The sequence below is a fragment of the Stegodyphus dumicola genome, chromosome 7 (genome assembly GCF_044657685.1).
Source record: "Stegodyphus dumicola isolate Sdum_Otavi_A_Nest chromosome 7, ASM4465768v1".
In the NCBI taxonomy this organism is placed as follows: domain Eukaryota; kingdom Metazoa; phylum Arthropoda; class Arachnida; order Araneae; family Eresidae; genus Stegodyphus; species Stegodyphus dumicola.
Window position 1 is genome coordinate 43,938,192 of NC_140774.1, and position 15,613 is coordinate 43,953,804.

The following is a 15,613-nucleotide window of genomic DNA, read 5'->3' on the forward strand; positions in this document are numbered from 1 at the left end:
AAAGAATAAAAACACAGAAAATAAATTTAAACAATATCAGAGTCTTAGGAAAAATATAATATAACCATCATTTATCAAATAATATTTTTACCTGGTCTCCAAAAACACTGGCATTCAATACAAACAAAATGTCCTAAAAAGTAATTATGCGGCCTCAAATGAAATTGGCTACACATTCAAAAAGTCCATGATCAATGGTCAAGAAAACACCTGAAATTCAAATCAAGTTCTTGAAAGCACTTAAAACCGGCCTAACTCCGCTTACATTAGTTGACCACGAGGTATCGCCGCTAACGTATTTTAAATGCCACCTTCATGAAGAACATGGATGCCGCACACGGCAATCACTCACATATTAGCCTCTGGAACCAAGGAACTTATTCTGGAACAATCATCTTGTATACAGGAACCAAGGAACTTATTCACCGGACTGCACGCATCCTTCTGAAGGGGCTGGAAACCGCACACCCAAGTGCCAGGAGAGCAGGAACTAGAAGGGTTGTGCCAGAGCGACGCGAGATACTTATAGCAGAAGTAGGCATGACGTCATCTCACGGCAACCAATCAGCTATCGGCACGAATCGGCTTTCCGGATGACGTAACATCACGTTTCGTTTTTGCATCTCAATTAGGTTGAAACAGTCCGTTCTCAACGCAAACAGTGGTAGTAAGAAAAAGAAGTAGAAGTAACTAATATATTACATTAAAATAAGAACTAAGCCTAATAAACATTTCAAGGAGGAGAGATGATGCAGTAAAAGGTTTACAAGAAGTTATATTTTCCAACAAAGGTCTTACGCGCACGCGTAAACGCCTATGCGCATGTGCAGAAATTTTTTAGCTTTGAGGCCAGGATTATAGATCATTCCGGATTATGGGTGTCCGAATTAACGACTTTTGACTGTACCAGTTTTTAGTTATAGATGCACCACCAAAACAATATTCTTAAATTCGAATGTGCAGTTAAATGGCAGGAAAAGAGTTTAAGACAACAATCAGTTTTAGTGCCGCTCTCTAAAAAATAACTAACTATTAGCAGTAAAATGCACACTACATGATTATTGAAAAATCTAAGTATATGATGGAGTATATATACAGTCAAAAGTCGTTAATCCGGACTCGTCGGGACTTCGGCAATTCCAGATTATCGATTTTTCCGGGTTATAGATCATCAGTTTAAATCTAGTAAGATAGCATGCAGAAATTATAAAAGTAAAAATATGAAACCGTAATTTATGAAATAAAGAACAATTATGATCTAAAGGGTATCAACATTTACAAAAAAAAAAAAAAAAAAAAAGCTTAATATTTATTTGTTTGCTTTATTAAACATTTCTTTCAGTGTAAGTTGTTTAAGTTGCTTCGTTTTATGTGATAATACTTTCTCTTTAATTCTATAAACAGACATAATTTCTTGTTCAGTTACAAAGTTCCACTGTTCAAGTCCTATAATTGCTGTGTCGAGGCTACCGACTAATTTGTCAATCAAAATTTTTTCATTTTCAATAACCTCTGTGTCACTTTCTTCACTATTGGAAGCAAATTATAATGACGAGGAATTTGATTTAAATCATATCAAAGACGGAATACTTCGAGATGAAATACTACATTTAGTAAGAAATTATAAGCCAAATAAAATGAAAACATCTGCCCTGAAGATAAGGATAGTGCTGACAGATCAACTTCCAATTCATTGTGCGCCGCGGCTTTTCCCCCCGGCCACAGAGTAGCATGAAATTGATAAACAGTTTTCGGAATGGTTAGAGAAACAAAGGATATGCCTTTATCCATTTTTTGCAGCAATTTCACTTTTTGTTTAATGGACTTCGAAACATACTTTAGCTTTGTAGATCCTTTACGTATTAGTAAATATATATTGGAAATTCTATTTGACATAATCGAAAGTTCAAGCTTACTTTTATAAAATTTATATAACTGATTAAAAAACAAGAATTAAATTCACTTACCTTTTCTGATGCATCGTTGAATCTGACGTGATGTTTCAGCTCGCAATCTTCTTTACAGAAAAACCACAATTCTATTTCTTGACATCACATTTTATTTACATAAAACATTCAAAAGGAAAAAATTAATATTTAAATACATTTTCTTGTATAGCCTCTCTTTTCTCTTATGGCTGTACGAATCAATTTGTCCGTCCATCACACGGGATTCGAAACCGAACTATCTACTGCTTACAATAAGTAAATAAATAAAAAGAAACAAGGTTTTAATTTCTCTCACTAATGGAACCTCTGGCGCCCTCTAGCGGGAGAAAGCCACTTTAGATGAACATTTAACACTTATCAAAGACGGAGTACATCGAGATGAAATACTACATTTAGTAAGGAATTATAAGCCGAATAAAATAAAAACATCTGCGCTGAAGATAAGGATAGTACTGACAGATCAACTTCCAGTTCATTGCGCGCCGCAATGTTCCTCCCCCCCCCCCCCCCCCCGCAGAGCAGCATGAAATTGATAAACAGATTTCGGAATAGTTAGAGAAAAAAAGGATATGCCTTTATCCATTTTTTGCAGCAATTCCACTTTTTTTTTTTTTATGCACATCGAAACATGCTTCACTTTGTAGATCCTTTGGCAGCTCAAGAATAGGAAATTCTTTTTGACATAATCGAAAGTTTAAGCTTACTTTTATAAAATTGCTCTAACAGTCTGCAAAAAATAATAAGTCGGATCCAATTCGAAGATTAAGGAACAACGCAATCTGCAACATTAACTGAATTAGATAATTTTAGCTTAGCTTATACCGTCCGTTATACATTAAATGCGCATGCACACACGCATATTCGCAGCCGTAAAGGTCTTGCGTGCATGTGTCAATGCGACGCAAGCGCAGAAAGTTTGTAGCTTTGAGGTACGGATTATGGGTGTCCGAATTAACGACTTTTGACTGTATTTTTTTTTTTTTTTTTTTTTTTTTTTACATTTCTAGAGTGAGCACTATAAACTTTGTTTTATTTATTAATGCATCTATTAGGACTGGCGAGTTTCTGCCGGTGTTCTTAAAATCACTGATTATAACTGGTTAAAATCAGTATAGGAGAAACTCTGTAAAATTTCTGCTGTAAAAGGGGAGAGGGAACCTGTTAAGGTATAACAGTAAGTAATTTTAGAAATTGTATTTTTTAAAGTAAGCAATTATAGCTGTTATCTGTAATATTTTTTAGAATTTATTCCAAGGTTACTTAAAATCAAATTCAACGTTATGCTCAGTCTTACCTTTTTAGGGAATAGTAATAGTGGAAAATTAAGTTTATTAAATTTCAAAACCCAAAGAATAAAAAAAAAAAAGAGAGAGAGAGAAGAATTTACTCTGAAAGAAAGACTTCTTCATTAATGAAATATATAAATGCTAAAACCACTGATTTTCTTATATTAAAACATATAATGTAAGGTACAATGTAGATTTATCATGAAGTAATATTCTACTTCTGCCCATTCTTTAGATAATTTAAATCCCATGTTAGCTGAAGTATAGCTAATAATATACAGGGTGTCTGAATCAAATGTACCTAATTTGGTGAGGTCGCGCTACTTAAGAGAGTTTAAAAGAACGGGAAAACTGTAAAATTAGATACCAATACTCACAAATTTTTTTAATTCCAAGTGAGCTTTCCTAGTAGCCCTGAGGATGCCAGCCAGTAGTCCAGTTCCAGCCATGTCTGCTGTAGCATTTCCAGAGTCACAGTAACAATAGCCGTGGTTATGGAAGCATGAAGGTCTTCAATATCACGGATGTTATATACTTCAATATCATGGATATATCTTTCACGTAGCCCCAAAAGAAGAAACCGAGACACACTGTCTCCCATCATTTGGTTGCAGTTTCTGCACAATCTGCATTTTATATGCATGCATCCTCAGTTTTCAATGCAGCACATCATGAATAGTGGATCGTGGCATAGATAATTCAGAAGCTACCTGCCTGATTGACTGATCTCCGAATGACAGCTTGTCGAACATCTTTCCCACGTGAATCAGAATACGAACGCCGATCACCTCCGGATCTTTTCCGTGCACTTCCCATTTTGAGAAGCTCGATGTGCCACTTTTTTTATGCTCTTGGCATGGGATGGATTTCTTTTAACTGTTTGAAACATTCTTTGCACTTTTACTATAGTATTTGTGTTCTGCATACCAGAGTTCTGCATACCAGAGAACAATTTGTGCCTTGTGGTGATGCCATTTTTTCGGCTCAGCAAAAGCTCAGGTGTGTCAAACACGATAAAAAAATATTGTCACGAAACTCGATGCATTCAGCTCCCACATATGGCCAATATCACCTTCATAGTGCTAAAACTTTGTTTTTAATTGACTGTTCAAGATAGGTAGATTTGATTCAGACACCCTGTGTAATGGCAAGTTATTGCTGGTTGAAAATATTTTTGTTTCTATGAAATAATCAGCTATTATTATGAACCATATTTCACTAACATCTGAAGTAAATTAGTTTTTTTAATTTAGTGATAGGTTTTTGTAGCTCCAACAAATGCTATATTTAATAATCATGACTATATTTATTACTTCAACTGTTACTGCGATTTTGATTGTCACATTGGCGTGTTTCTCTTCTGTTCTATGCAAGTCATACTTTTTAGTGTAATTAAGTTTTTTATTGTAGCAATATTTTAAATGTTTAATATTTAATTATTGATTTTAAGTAACCTATAATTTATCAATTTCAATATAATTATGAGTTTTAATTTCCTTTTTTGTCTGCGCTTATATCCTATATGCATTGTAAAAATAAACTTAAAAAGCAATTTATAAATGTATTTGTGCTATTTCTTTAATTATATATATTTGTGTGTGTGCTAATAGAAAATAGTGTTTCTAATGCTGTATTTTATTTATAACTTGCATACAGAATTATGGCAATTTGTTTGAGTTTGAGTATTACTTTTATCTAGCAGATTTTAAAAATCTGATTGTTTTCGCTTACATAACTTGAAATGAAATCCGTCTTGCCTTTTCTTCCCCCTCCCCAAATCCAAAAATAATTTTTGTTCCTTTTCTTTTCAGTTTGAATTACTTTTTTGTATTGAAGACGAAAGTGATCCTTCCATAATGCTAGTGAAAAAGTTGATGGAAAACCATCCAGAAGTAGATGCCAGTATTTTTATTGGTAAGATATTTTAAGATGCATTAACTATAATACATGTGCATGTTAATGTGGATAAGTGGTTAATCTTCTATAAGCGGGGTGAAAATGAAACTTGGCGAGTTTTTATTTGGTGCGATGTGGTTGTGGTTTCTGGCTTTATGTTTTCTTGTGTCAAACAATGAGTGTGAGTTTAGTGTAGCCAGAAGACTTTTTTAAAATTTATTTCTGAAATATTGTGTTTATTTTTAAAAGTTTTACTGTCTAATATTTGCAGGAGGTTAAACTGTTGTTGGTGGGAGAATATTGGATTTCAAATGATGCATTGTTTATAATTTATGAATCTTTTCATTTCATTTTATTTAGTTGATGTTTTTCGGGTCAGTTAATTAATTTTTTTTTAGTTTTGTTTCTTGCATGTGGCAACTGAAAGGTGTGGAATGTTTAAAGCATTGAGTGAAAGCGGTTCAGTGTGTTGAATTCTATGATGATAGTAACTTGTATATTTTAGTGAGCTTATGATGTATCCATTGTTAGTGAATTTGAATATATTTACTCAGTTGATAATTTTTTTATGCGAGTGAAGAGACATTTGGTATATATTATTTTTGTAATTTTTAGTTTCATATTTGTGGCTTGAATATTTGGTAGTTTATTTTAAATTTACGTTTTAGTTTGTAGTAATTTTTGCTTGTGTTGTATTTAACGTCATTTTCGTTTAGGGATGTTAGATCTTAATTGCTGTTTCTTTTTGCAATTGGCTATTGTGAAATGAAACAGCAATGTGAAGTTTGACATCGCAAACAAAAAGAGTTTGTTCCCAAATTACCCTGTGAAAGATTAGCCAAATAAGTATTTGAAAAGAATGTATACTAAAAATGGGCCTTATCAGTCTATCAACACTGGTGTGGTTACGAGTCTGTCATGAACCATTTACCTGTTTTATTCTTCTTTCACTGATTTTTAATTGCTTAAAGCAACTTTTGTATTGTGTTTGGTGACACCATTCCATTTCTTATTCGAATTATATTAGATTATTTTTAATATACTTTTGACATTTTTTAAAAACTAAATTAACTGTCTGCAATATGAGGCATTTTACTAATGTTTAATGTATATTTATCCTGTTTTCTCATTGTTACTCTCATATTAAATACATTCTTAGAAAAAGTAGAAATTAATTCATAATTTTTATATTTTGTATTAAACCAAGACTGGCATTCTACTGGTAGAAACTGCAAAAAGATGTTTAAAATGTATTGGTTAGTAATACTTGCTAAAATATTAAATGAAATGAGTCCTGTCTGCTTCCCTCCTTCTTTAGTGCACTCAGATTAACCATGATTTTGAGTTATATAGAGTTGGTATATTCTAATGTGTAAAATATTGCATATACTTTATAAATGAAATTGATTGATTTAATCAGCATATGAGGAAACGTTATATTAAATTGTTTTTCCTCCATATTGCTGAGTTGTTTTATGTAAATATGACTGCCTCATATATTATATAAAACACTTCAGTATTTCCACTATTGAATGCGAAGTAAGTAACCATGGCAAGTTTCTGTGCTCTTTTTATGATTTGTTAAACATAGTCTTTGTGTTTTGACTGTTTACTTTTTATACTATTTATGTTACTATTATAGTAATACTTTGCTTTTGTATAATGAAAGTTTTAAATATTATTTTATAGGAGCCCCTAAAGTAGGTGTCAATCCAAAGATTAATAATATGAACCCTGGGTATGAAGCAGCCAAGTATGATCTTATTCTAGTCTCAGATAGTGGAATCAGAAGTAAGTTCTTAAATATCAAATTGTTCTTAGTTTAAAAAAGATTGGGAGAATGGAGGATTTCTGAGGAGAATGTATGTACCTTTTTGTAGTATGGAGGTGTCCCACTTGAAAGGAGCTTCAGGAAAAGTATAATAAAAGTCAGAACAAGAGTCAACCAAATTTTTGCATGATGTGCTTTTATGTTTAAGTACAGGATTATTATAATTTAAAGTTGTGATTTCAAAAGGCTCTAACTTTAAAACTACTTGTCAGAATGACTTGATATTTTATTAGAACAATCGTGAGGCTATGGAGTTTTGTTTGGAGAAGAGGAAAAAAAAATGTTTAAAAATATGCCAATAGATGACGAAGGGCTCACTGTACTGTTCGTATGCAAATTACTCAGACGCTACTACTTTGCGTGTCAAAAACAAAAATATGAATCCCTCTTAAACGCCATTACACTAAGAGAAAAACAATGTCATTGGCTATTATGTCCAATCGTAAGTATGGATTTTTACCCATGCACGCAGCGTGTTACAGAATGCTCGTATGCGACCTGTTCGTTTGATGTGAAATGGGGTAGAGGGAAAACAAGTTTCAGCGTCATCAGGGGAAAATGTGGCCACAGTGTTACAAGAACTGAGAAACAGTGATGCAGGAATCAGTACTGCACAGGGAATTGGTTGAATGTTGGATATGCCTATCAGCATGGTGCGTAAAGTCCTGCAGAACATATTGTGCTGTTATCCGTATAAGATAACGCATGTGCAGCAGTTGTTACATTCTCACCTGGAAACACATGAATCGTTTGCACTACAATTTCTTGCTGGGACGGAAGTGGATAATGAATGGCCTTTGAATATTTCGTGACCTGACAAAGCTCATTTCCATTTGAAAGATTTTGTAAATATGCAAAATTGCAGGCTATGGGTAACCTAGAATCCGTTCCCGCTACAGCCATTACCTCTTCACTCTGAAAAGATCATTGTGTGGTGCGAAATAGCGGCAGCGTTTGTCATCAGTCAGTTCTTCGAAGAGATCACATCATTGGGTCCCGTTACCTTCATCATTATTGGCAAACGGTATGAAGCACTTTTGTATAACCATGTCCTTCTGGCACTTCAGCAACATCAGTGTGTGGATCACACAATATTTGTGCAAAATGATGCTCCTCCGCACATTCCTGCTCGTGTGAAGCAGCTCTTGATCGCTCATTTCGGAGATGATAGAATCATAAACTGCCATTTTCCAACAGCGTGGCCGCCACGCTCTTCCAACTTTCTTTGCCTTTGGGGATATCTGAAGAATGTTGTTTATAGTGGGTGGATTGCGAATCTGGCTGACCTTGAAGGCAAGCATCACACACCACACTCATAGCATCAGCGCAGATAGCCTCCGATCTGTTGTGGAACATACAGTTTTGCTCTTCCGATTAGCAGTGGAACAAGCAGGAAAGCTTATTGAATAACTTATGTGTTAATTATCCGTAAGATGTTTGTTTCATGAAGCTTCTCTTGTCCCTATTACTGTTTTCTCTGTAAATATGTATTCTTGTCTTTACACTAATAAAATTATCGTAAACTGTTGAAGTCTATTCTTTTCCTTTGGCTATACATCCAAGAGAAACACTGACAAATTTTCAAACTATGTTTTTTTTTCCTTCGCCAAACAAAATTCCACTATCTCAGGATTGTTCTGGTAAAATGTGGAGTCATTTCGACCTGTAGTTTTAAAGTTGGAGCATTTTGAAATTGCAACTTTACAAAAAAGGCAACTAACCCTCACCTGTATCACAGTTCAACACAGCACTGCATTTTTCATGTATGTCGTTCCCAGAGTACACACGATAAAAGCTTGGTTCTGCTTGTCAGAATATGTGAACAAACGAAAAAAATATTTATAGAGTAGTGACAGCCAGCATGTAATTACCAAGAAAGCCCTTATTTCACAGAAGATGGGAGTGTTATGTGCATCACCGGGCTAATTTTTTTGACATTACTATCACCAGTGAAATGTACTAGGCACTGTTTCGGTGTACCAAATGGATGTTGAGGAGCTGACACTTAGTACCAGCAAGATAGGGCAACATGCCGCACGTCTATAGCAAGTCTGCAGTGAAATTATTTTTCCAAACTTGATCCACTTTGCTCCGTCGTCAGAACATTCACTGTAAAATCCAGTCATTGAAGCCCAAAACTGGCAGCAGTATAGGCAAACATGCAGTACAATGTTTAACTGTGTGAACTGGTGGGGGGAAATCACTTTCAGCTCCACTTGTAAGGCACCTTTCATTTCTTAAACATAAAGCCATGTCATGTAAAAATTTGGTTATATTCTCTTAGTATAAGATTTTTATCATACTTTTCGCTCCTTTCGCGTGAAACACCCTATATACTTTTTCTCTAGATCTGCGGATATGCAGCAAATGTCTGCTCACAGGCGGGAGGATTTGGGAGTGTCCAGTTCAGTCACACTGCATTATGCATTGCTAGAAATTTTTAGATTTATAAGAGGTGCTCATTTTTAGGCTGACAGTAATATCTCTCGTAATTTTGTGAGAAAATAAATGTTGCTTGCAGTATGATAAAAAAACACTTCTCATTTTTGGTTGCTGAGATATATTTAATTTTTATATTAAGTTTAACCAACATGATTTTTAAACTCCCATTTTGGTAATTTATTTTCATATCAAAGAGAGAATGATTGACTAGCAAATGCAGAGGAAAAAATTCTTTCATTTATAATTTTATTGTGTTACTTATTAAAGATCAAGAGCAAACTTAGAAATTCATATTTTTTGTTGTTGAAAACTGCTTCTCTATTTGAATCTCATGATATTTAGCTTAATCAAGTTCCCTCCTTTTTTTTAAAGTGACTTGAACAGAGACAGCATTATATTTTCTGCTGAATTGTATTTTAATCATTCAAATTGCAGTCACTCTAAGTTTTAGAATTTTTGTGTTTGAAGATGATACTTTCCTAGTACTTGCAGTAAAGATGCTTGTTCAGCATAAAATTGTTGAGTTTTCAGCAAACAATAAAAAAAAATGTATGTTTGTCTTTTCCATGTAGTCCATTCAGTTTTAAGTAAGTAGTAACAGCATGTTATAAAAAATTAATGAACCATGAAATGCTTTGAATCAACAGGTTATCCCAGTATGCTCATCAATATTTCATTGTTCCATTGACATTTTTTTGGGGGGGGGTTGTTGTTTCATCAAAAATAATTTTAATTTCAGTATTTTCCTTTATTTTAGAAAACTTTCTATTCAGAGCTTAGTCAGATTTTCAGTGTAATGTTTTTCCTTATTATTAGTGCGTTATTACTTTTGAAAATGTTATCTCTATAGTTAACATAGTTTTCTGCCAGGTAAGTTTCATAAATATGAAATATAAATAAAATTTTCTTTGTATGCATTTCTAAAAAAAAAAAAAAAAAAAAAAAAAAAAACTAGTGCTATTATATGTATTTCTAGAATTTTTAAATTTTTACTTATATTACTTTTGGATCTCCCTGTATATTAGATGTAATCTTTCAGTGGGAAAGTCATGTAGGAGTGAATTTCACAGGAGCTGCATACAGTTTTCTTTGGTGATCTGATCAAGGGACTTGAAAATCTATATACTAGAGAATATTATTTCCTTATGTTTAACAATTAACAGAAGTTTCTTTGTGATCAACTAGAAACAATATCAGTTAAAAACTTCAAATATAATGTTAATACATGGGAGGGGAGGGGATTATAGCAATGTTAAATGGAATAAGTACAGCTGGAAAATAAAATGACTACAGCTTGTTGTGTTGGTATTGGAGGTTTAAAAGATGAAATCTCAAAATTAGCATTTCTTCTCCCTATCAGTTGGCATTTGAAAAAGAATGCTAACTTGTGTAGAATATTGTGTCTAGAGGATTGCTTTTTGTAAGATGAGGAACTTCTACCCATCTTCAGTCAGTTATGAATTGCTTTGAAGCCATCAAAGAGCTTTGCATATAAAATGTCCGAAAGGTTTCGAAGACCAAGGAATAGAACTACACAACATTTTGGCCATACGGCACTACCTTTTGGCCATATGCTTTAAAAGAAAGGATGCCTACTTAACTAGCCAATAAATAGATCACCTTAAATAAATTTAAAAAAAAAAAACTTGAATTAAAAGTTTTAAGGATATATGAGATTGTTTCAATTTGAATTACTGTAATAATTTGACATGCACAGCTACGGCTTTTGTGTTGAAAGAAACTTTTCAGCGTGCTACTAAAATTAAAATATTTTTTGGAGAGGGGATATTAACATATTATCCTATCAGTAAAACTAATACCTTAATGAAGTTTTATTCAAAATCATCATAAACAGTTGATTTACTTAGATTGGTAATTTTTAATGAGTTATATTGCTTTATTTTAGTTTCATTTTGCAAATAACATTAAATAATGATTTAATATGAATCCTTTGCACTATATATACTTGATCAAAAACACTGCTCATTTTTATATAAATGTGTTTAATTGCTAAAGTGCTATTCAACAAGATTATTCATTAACCAATTTTACTAGTGGGATAATATGCAAGCGCCCATTTCTGGAATGTATTTTTATAAATCCTACTTTTTGTATGAATGGAAGTGTTATATTTTTTCATGCGCTATGATGATTCAATATTAATAAAATGAAAAGTGTTTTTTTTTTTTTTTTTAAATTTTATTTTGTGCATTAAGCATACTTTAGCTAAAGACTCTAAATTTTTTTAAAGACATTTTTGGTTGGGTATTATAATACTGCAATATAGGTGTGGTATCATGTTACGTTGAAGTCATGAACTCAATGCCATTTTCACAAGTTGGATTTTAATTTTTGCCTCTATTTTTGTAAAAAAATGTTGGTGGGCGTTTTTATGTTATCCTTTTTGGAAAGTTTGCAGTATTAAGTTTTCTTACTGTTTTAGATAACAGTGTATTACTTTGTATTAATAGTGAAGGAGGATACGCTACTCGAAATGGTCTGTGCTATGACTGATAATGTGGCTCTTGTTCACCAAATGCCATTCACATGTGATAGAAACAATTTCCCTGCTGTCATGGAAAAGGTATTGTTGCTTATTCAAGCATGTATATGCTTTATTGATTTTATATCAATTTGTGTACCATTTCAGCGAGTGAACAAGTTTTTAAGTAGCAAATTATTATTAGTATGAAAACATTAAAGGAATTTATGAAGACTATTACATTGTCAACTGGTTCATAAAATCATATACAAAAAATGGAACCAAGCCAGTTTAAAAATGAGCAAAATTCTGAGACTGAGGTACATACTTATTATCCTGTCGACCAGCTAAGTAACGCAAATTAGGACCAATTGTAGATGGCTCACTTCCTTAAGAATTTTCTGTAGTGAATAGCAACTTGCTAAAATTTCTGCCAACAGTCGACAGGATAATTCATAAGTACGTATGCAAATTTTAAAAAAGTGTAATGTTGCACTTCTTCAGGATAAGAAACTATTTTGCAGCTTTTTTCCTGTTAATGATAAATCTTTTTAAAAAAATACAGTATATCCTTTTAAAGAATAGGTAAAAATATATTTACGGATACCCCTTGGCGATAATTGGCGATTTTTTGGCAATACATGGATACCGAGTTTGTGCTATTCTTTGACTTGTTATTTTGGCTTGTGTAGTGGCAGTTTTTGGCCAAAATAACAAAACAAAGAATTGCACAAACTAGGCTTTGCAAACCTCCTTGACTTAGTGCACCTCGAACTATATTCACTTTAAAAGTCAAAGGAGCAGTCAAATAAAAGAATGTATAATCTCAATAAACTACATTTCAAATCAAACAATGAAATAACATAAAAAAGGAAATTCATCTTTGCTTTACACAAAGGAAATATCCACTTACCTTATTTAGGAATTAACACCTCTTCAGTCAAACAAAATTCCTTAACAGCATCCAAAAACTTCTTAAAATTATCTGAACTAGAATCGGTATACTGGCATTGCCACATAAGTTCACAAAATAAGAGTAAAAAATATCCTAATAAGCGCCTTTATCGTCTGACGTTCGACCATATGCATTTCCTTCCTACAAGCAGGACACTTGATAATGGCTACTAAGTAAACCTTCATTTACACACCAGTCAAGTAATGCTCTTTTCCTCTTTCTTTCCAAATCGAACAGAAACTATCACATTCAGCCATTTTACCATCTAAGCTACAAAACCAGCAATATACTTCCTAACCAACACACACACAAGCTCTTACAAATTTACCGTAATCATGCAACCGATTACGCCATAATAGGGTTTCCATAACATTCAACTACTTAGGCAACGATAAATGAAACAACTTCGCGATAATACAAATAATTAGATTGATCATTAATTAGATTTATTGAATTCGGTGCAAAGACTGTAAAGTTGGACTTTGCCTTGAAGCTTGTTTTGAACTCTTATCATACTAAACTTCATTTCTAAGGTAGTTTTTCCCCCAGTGCTTTATATTTTCTTAAATTTTATACATTTTGCTTTTTTATATTATGCAATAAATAGAAATTAACTGTAATTTGAATGAAATTTATTTAAAAAAATTTTTTTTGGTAATATGGTTTTTCTGGCAACTTTAGTTTCTCATGATAAAAATCTATGTAAAGAGTATTTTCTAGAAAGGAATAGTTCATTTTTCAATTCTCCAATTGAGCAGTCAGAGGGTTAATTCAGCTGAATTATTTTAAAGGAATGGAAACTATGCAATAAAAAACATGCATGAAAGGAACCTGATTGCAGTAAGGCAATAAGATAAATCAGCTATATTTAAATATTCATTCTGTTTATTATGTGGGCACTACGATGCATTTTTATAAATAGTATTAATAAAATTAAAGTATATTTTTTGTATGTTTCAAATTTTAACTGTAATTATTATTACTTAATATGGTAGCCTTTTAGTATTCACCTAGGGCAAGTTGCTCACTTGCCTCTTCCTTGTCCCAGCTAAGCTGACATACATTTTCCCATGCTTTTTGATACGAGTTTTCTCATTCTCGTCCATACTGTGTGTACTGTATTTCATATGCAGATACCAAGCTTCCTTTGATAAGAAAAATGTTCTGTATTCTAAAAGTTTTGATAAATATTCACAAATGTAGACTGAAATCTGAACTTAAATTCTAGATTGTTAAAATAATTAAATGTCATTTATGTATACATATATGTAAAATAATATTGCCATAACCATTTGCTTCAAACTGGAGCTAGGAATATGTAGCTGACCAAATTGGGCAGCGAGTTTAAAGAGCGATAGAACTATAATGGCGTAGTTCAGATATTGTGGGAGTCAATTTTGCACTTAATGCTGGCATAGAATAGAAAGAAATTAATGAAAGTTTGTCACAAAAATAGTTATATTGTCAGTTTTGGAACAGAAAATTTGTTGTATGTTAATGCACTTGAAATATCAAAGTAAGTGGAAGATCATATCCATGTTTTTGTTAAAATGTAAAGTTTCTGTATATTGTGCATATGGAATACACTAAAGGCCAAACAATATTAAAAGAAAATATTCTGGGTAGGTATGTACAATCTGTGGAAATGCAGAATAAAGCAGTTTATTTGTCCTCGATGATTCTTGACAATAAGCAATAGAACTATATGGTGTAGGTCAGATATTGTGGGAGGTGGGTCTTCACTTATTCGTGATCCCAGTTTCAACATGCAGAATTATCCCGTGCTGTTATTTTGTTCTTCACATCTCTATTCATAATCCTCCTCCTTGATGACAGCATTGAAGGTGTTTCATGGTACTTCAGCTTCTATTTTTTACTGTGGGAAGGAGTTGTACAGTAATTATGAAGGATCTATAAACATTGTCGCAAATTACTTTATTAAGCTGGGTCAAACATGTCTATGATGCATGTGCAATATTTCCACCACAAGATGCGTTTGTCCTCCTTAAAATGTTACTTGTAGATAACCTAATGAGATTCATGTATTAGTTCACCTGAAACATTATGCTGTCCCCCCTCCTAAATATAAATGAAGCAGTACAAAAACATAAAAGTTTCCATTGAATTACGTAAGCACCATTTTATGACTTTTTGCTCAGGCAGTTGACAAATACTTTTTGAAAATAGGTTTATTTGTAATCCATGTTGTCTGACATCTCCAAAAATGTGAATTCCTGGTAATTCAGAAAATTTTGAAGTGACATGAAAAGATGAAAATCCCAGAAGGCATGGTTTAATGAAGGGACGAGGTAACAAAATATCTCAGCCATACTGAATAGGTTTTTGTCTGACATTCATTGAAATATTGCTTGAGTGTTTTGCCATAATCAAATAAGCAAAAATCAAACCATCATAAAAATATGGATCCAAGCATTGTCATGATTTGTGAAATAGGTTAGTCTTTGGCATTTTGCCTCAATTTCTGCTTTTAAGTTGCCATTTGGGCACAGTATTTTTCTGAATATGTTGTCTGATGTAGTGGCAACAATTCATAGTGTACAATTCCTATGTAATTCCACTATACACGTAGCAGTACTTTTTTGGAATGTAGCCTCCATATCTGTCTTATTAAAGGAGACTCTTCAAGGCTGACCTCTTTATCTTTTTCTGTAACATTGTTTATTAGAATCCTCTTTTCACCTCCAGTAATAATCTGCTCCTCTTTTCACCTCGAGTAATGATCTGCTAAAAAAAGTTTTTTTTTTTTTTTTT

The 15,613-nt window shown here is 32.8% G+C and overlaps 1 protein-coding gene across 1 annotated transcript in view; it reads left to right on the forward strand.

The window, feature by feature from the left end:
- Positions 1–15,613, forward strand: part of GlcT (ceramide glucosyltransferase) — a 44,818-nt gene that overhangs the window by 13,353 nt on the left and 15,852 nt on the right. Inside the window, exons 3-5 of the mRNA XM_035377594.2 lie at positions 5,047–5,149; positions 6,821–6,922; positions 11,876–11,988. Coding sequence (XP_035233485.1) covers positions 5,047–5,149; positions 6,821–6,922; positions 11,876–11,988 — 318 coding nt within the window. The remainder of the gene's footprint in view (positions 1–5,046; positions 5,150–6,820; positions 6,923–11,875; positions 11,989–15,613) is intronic.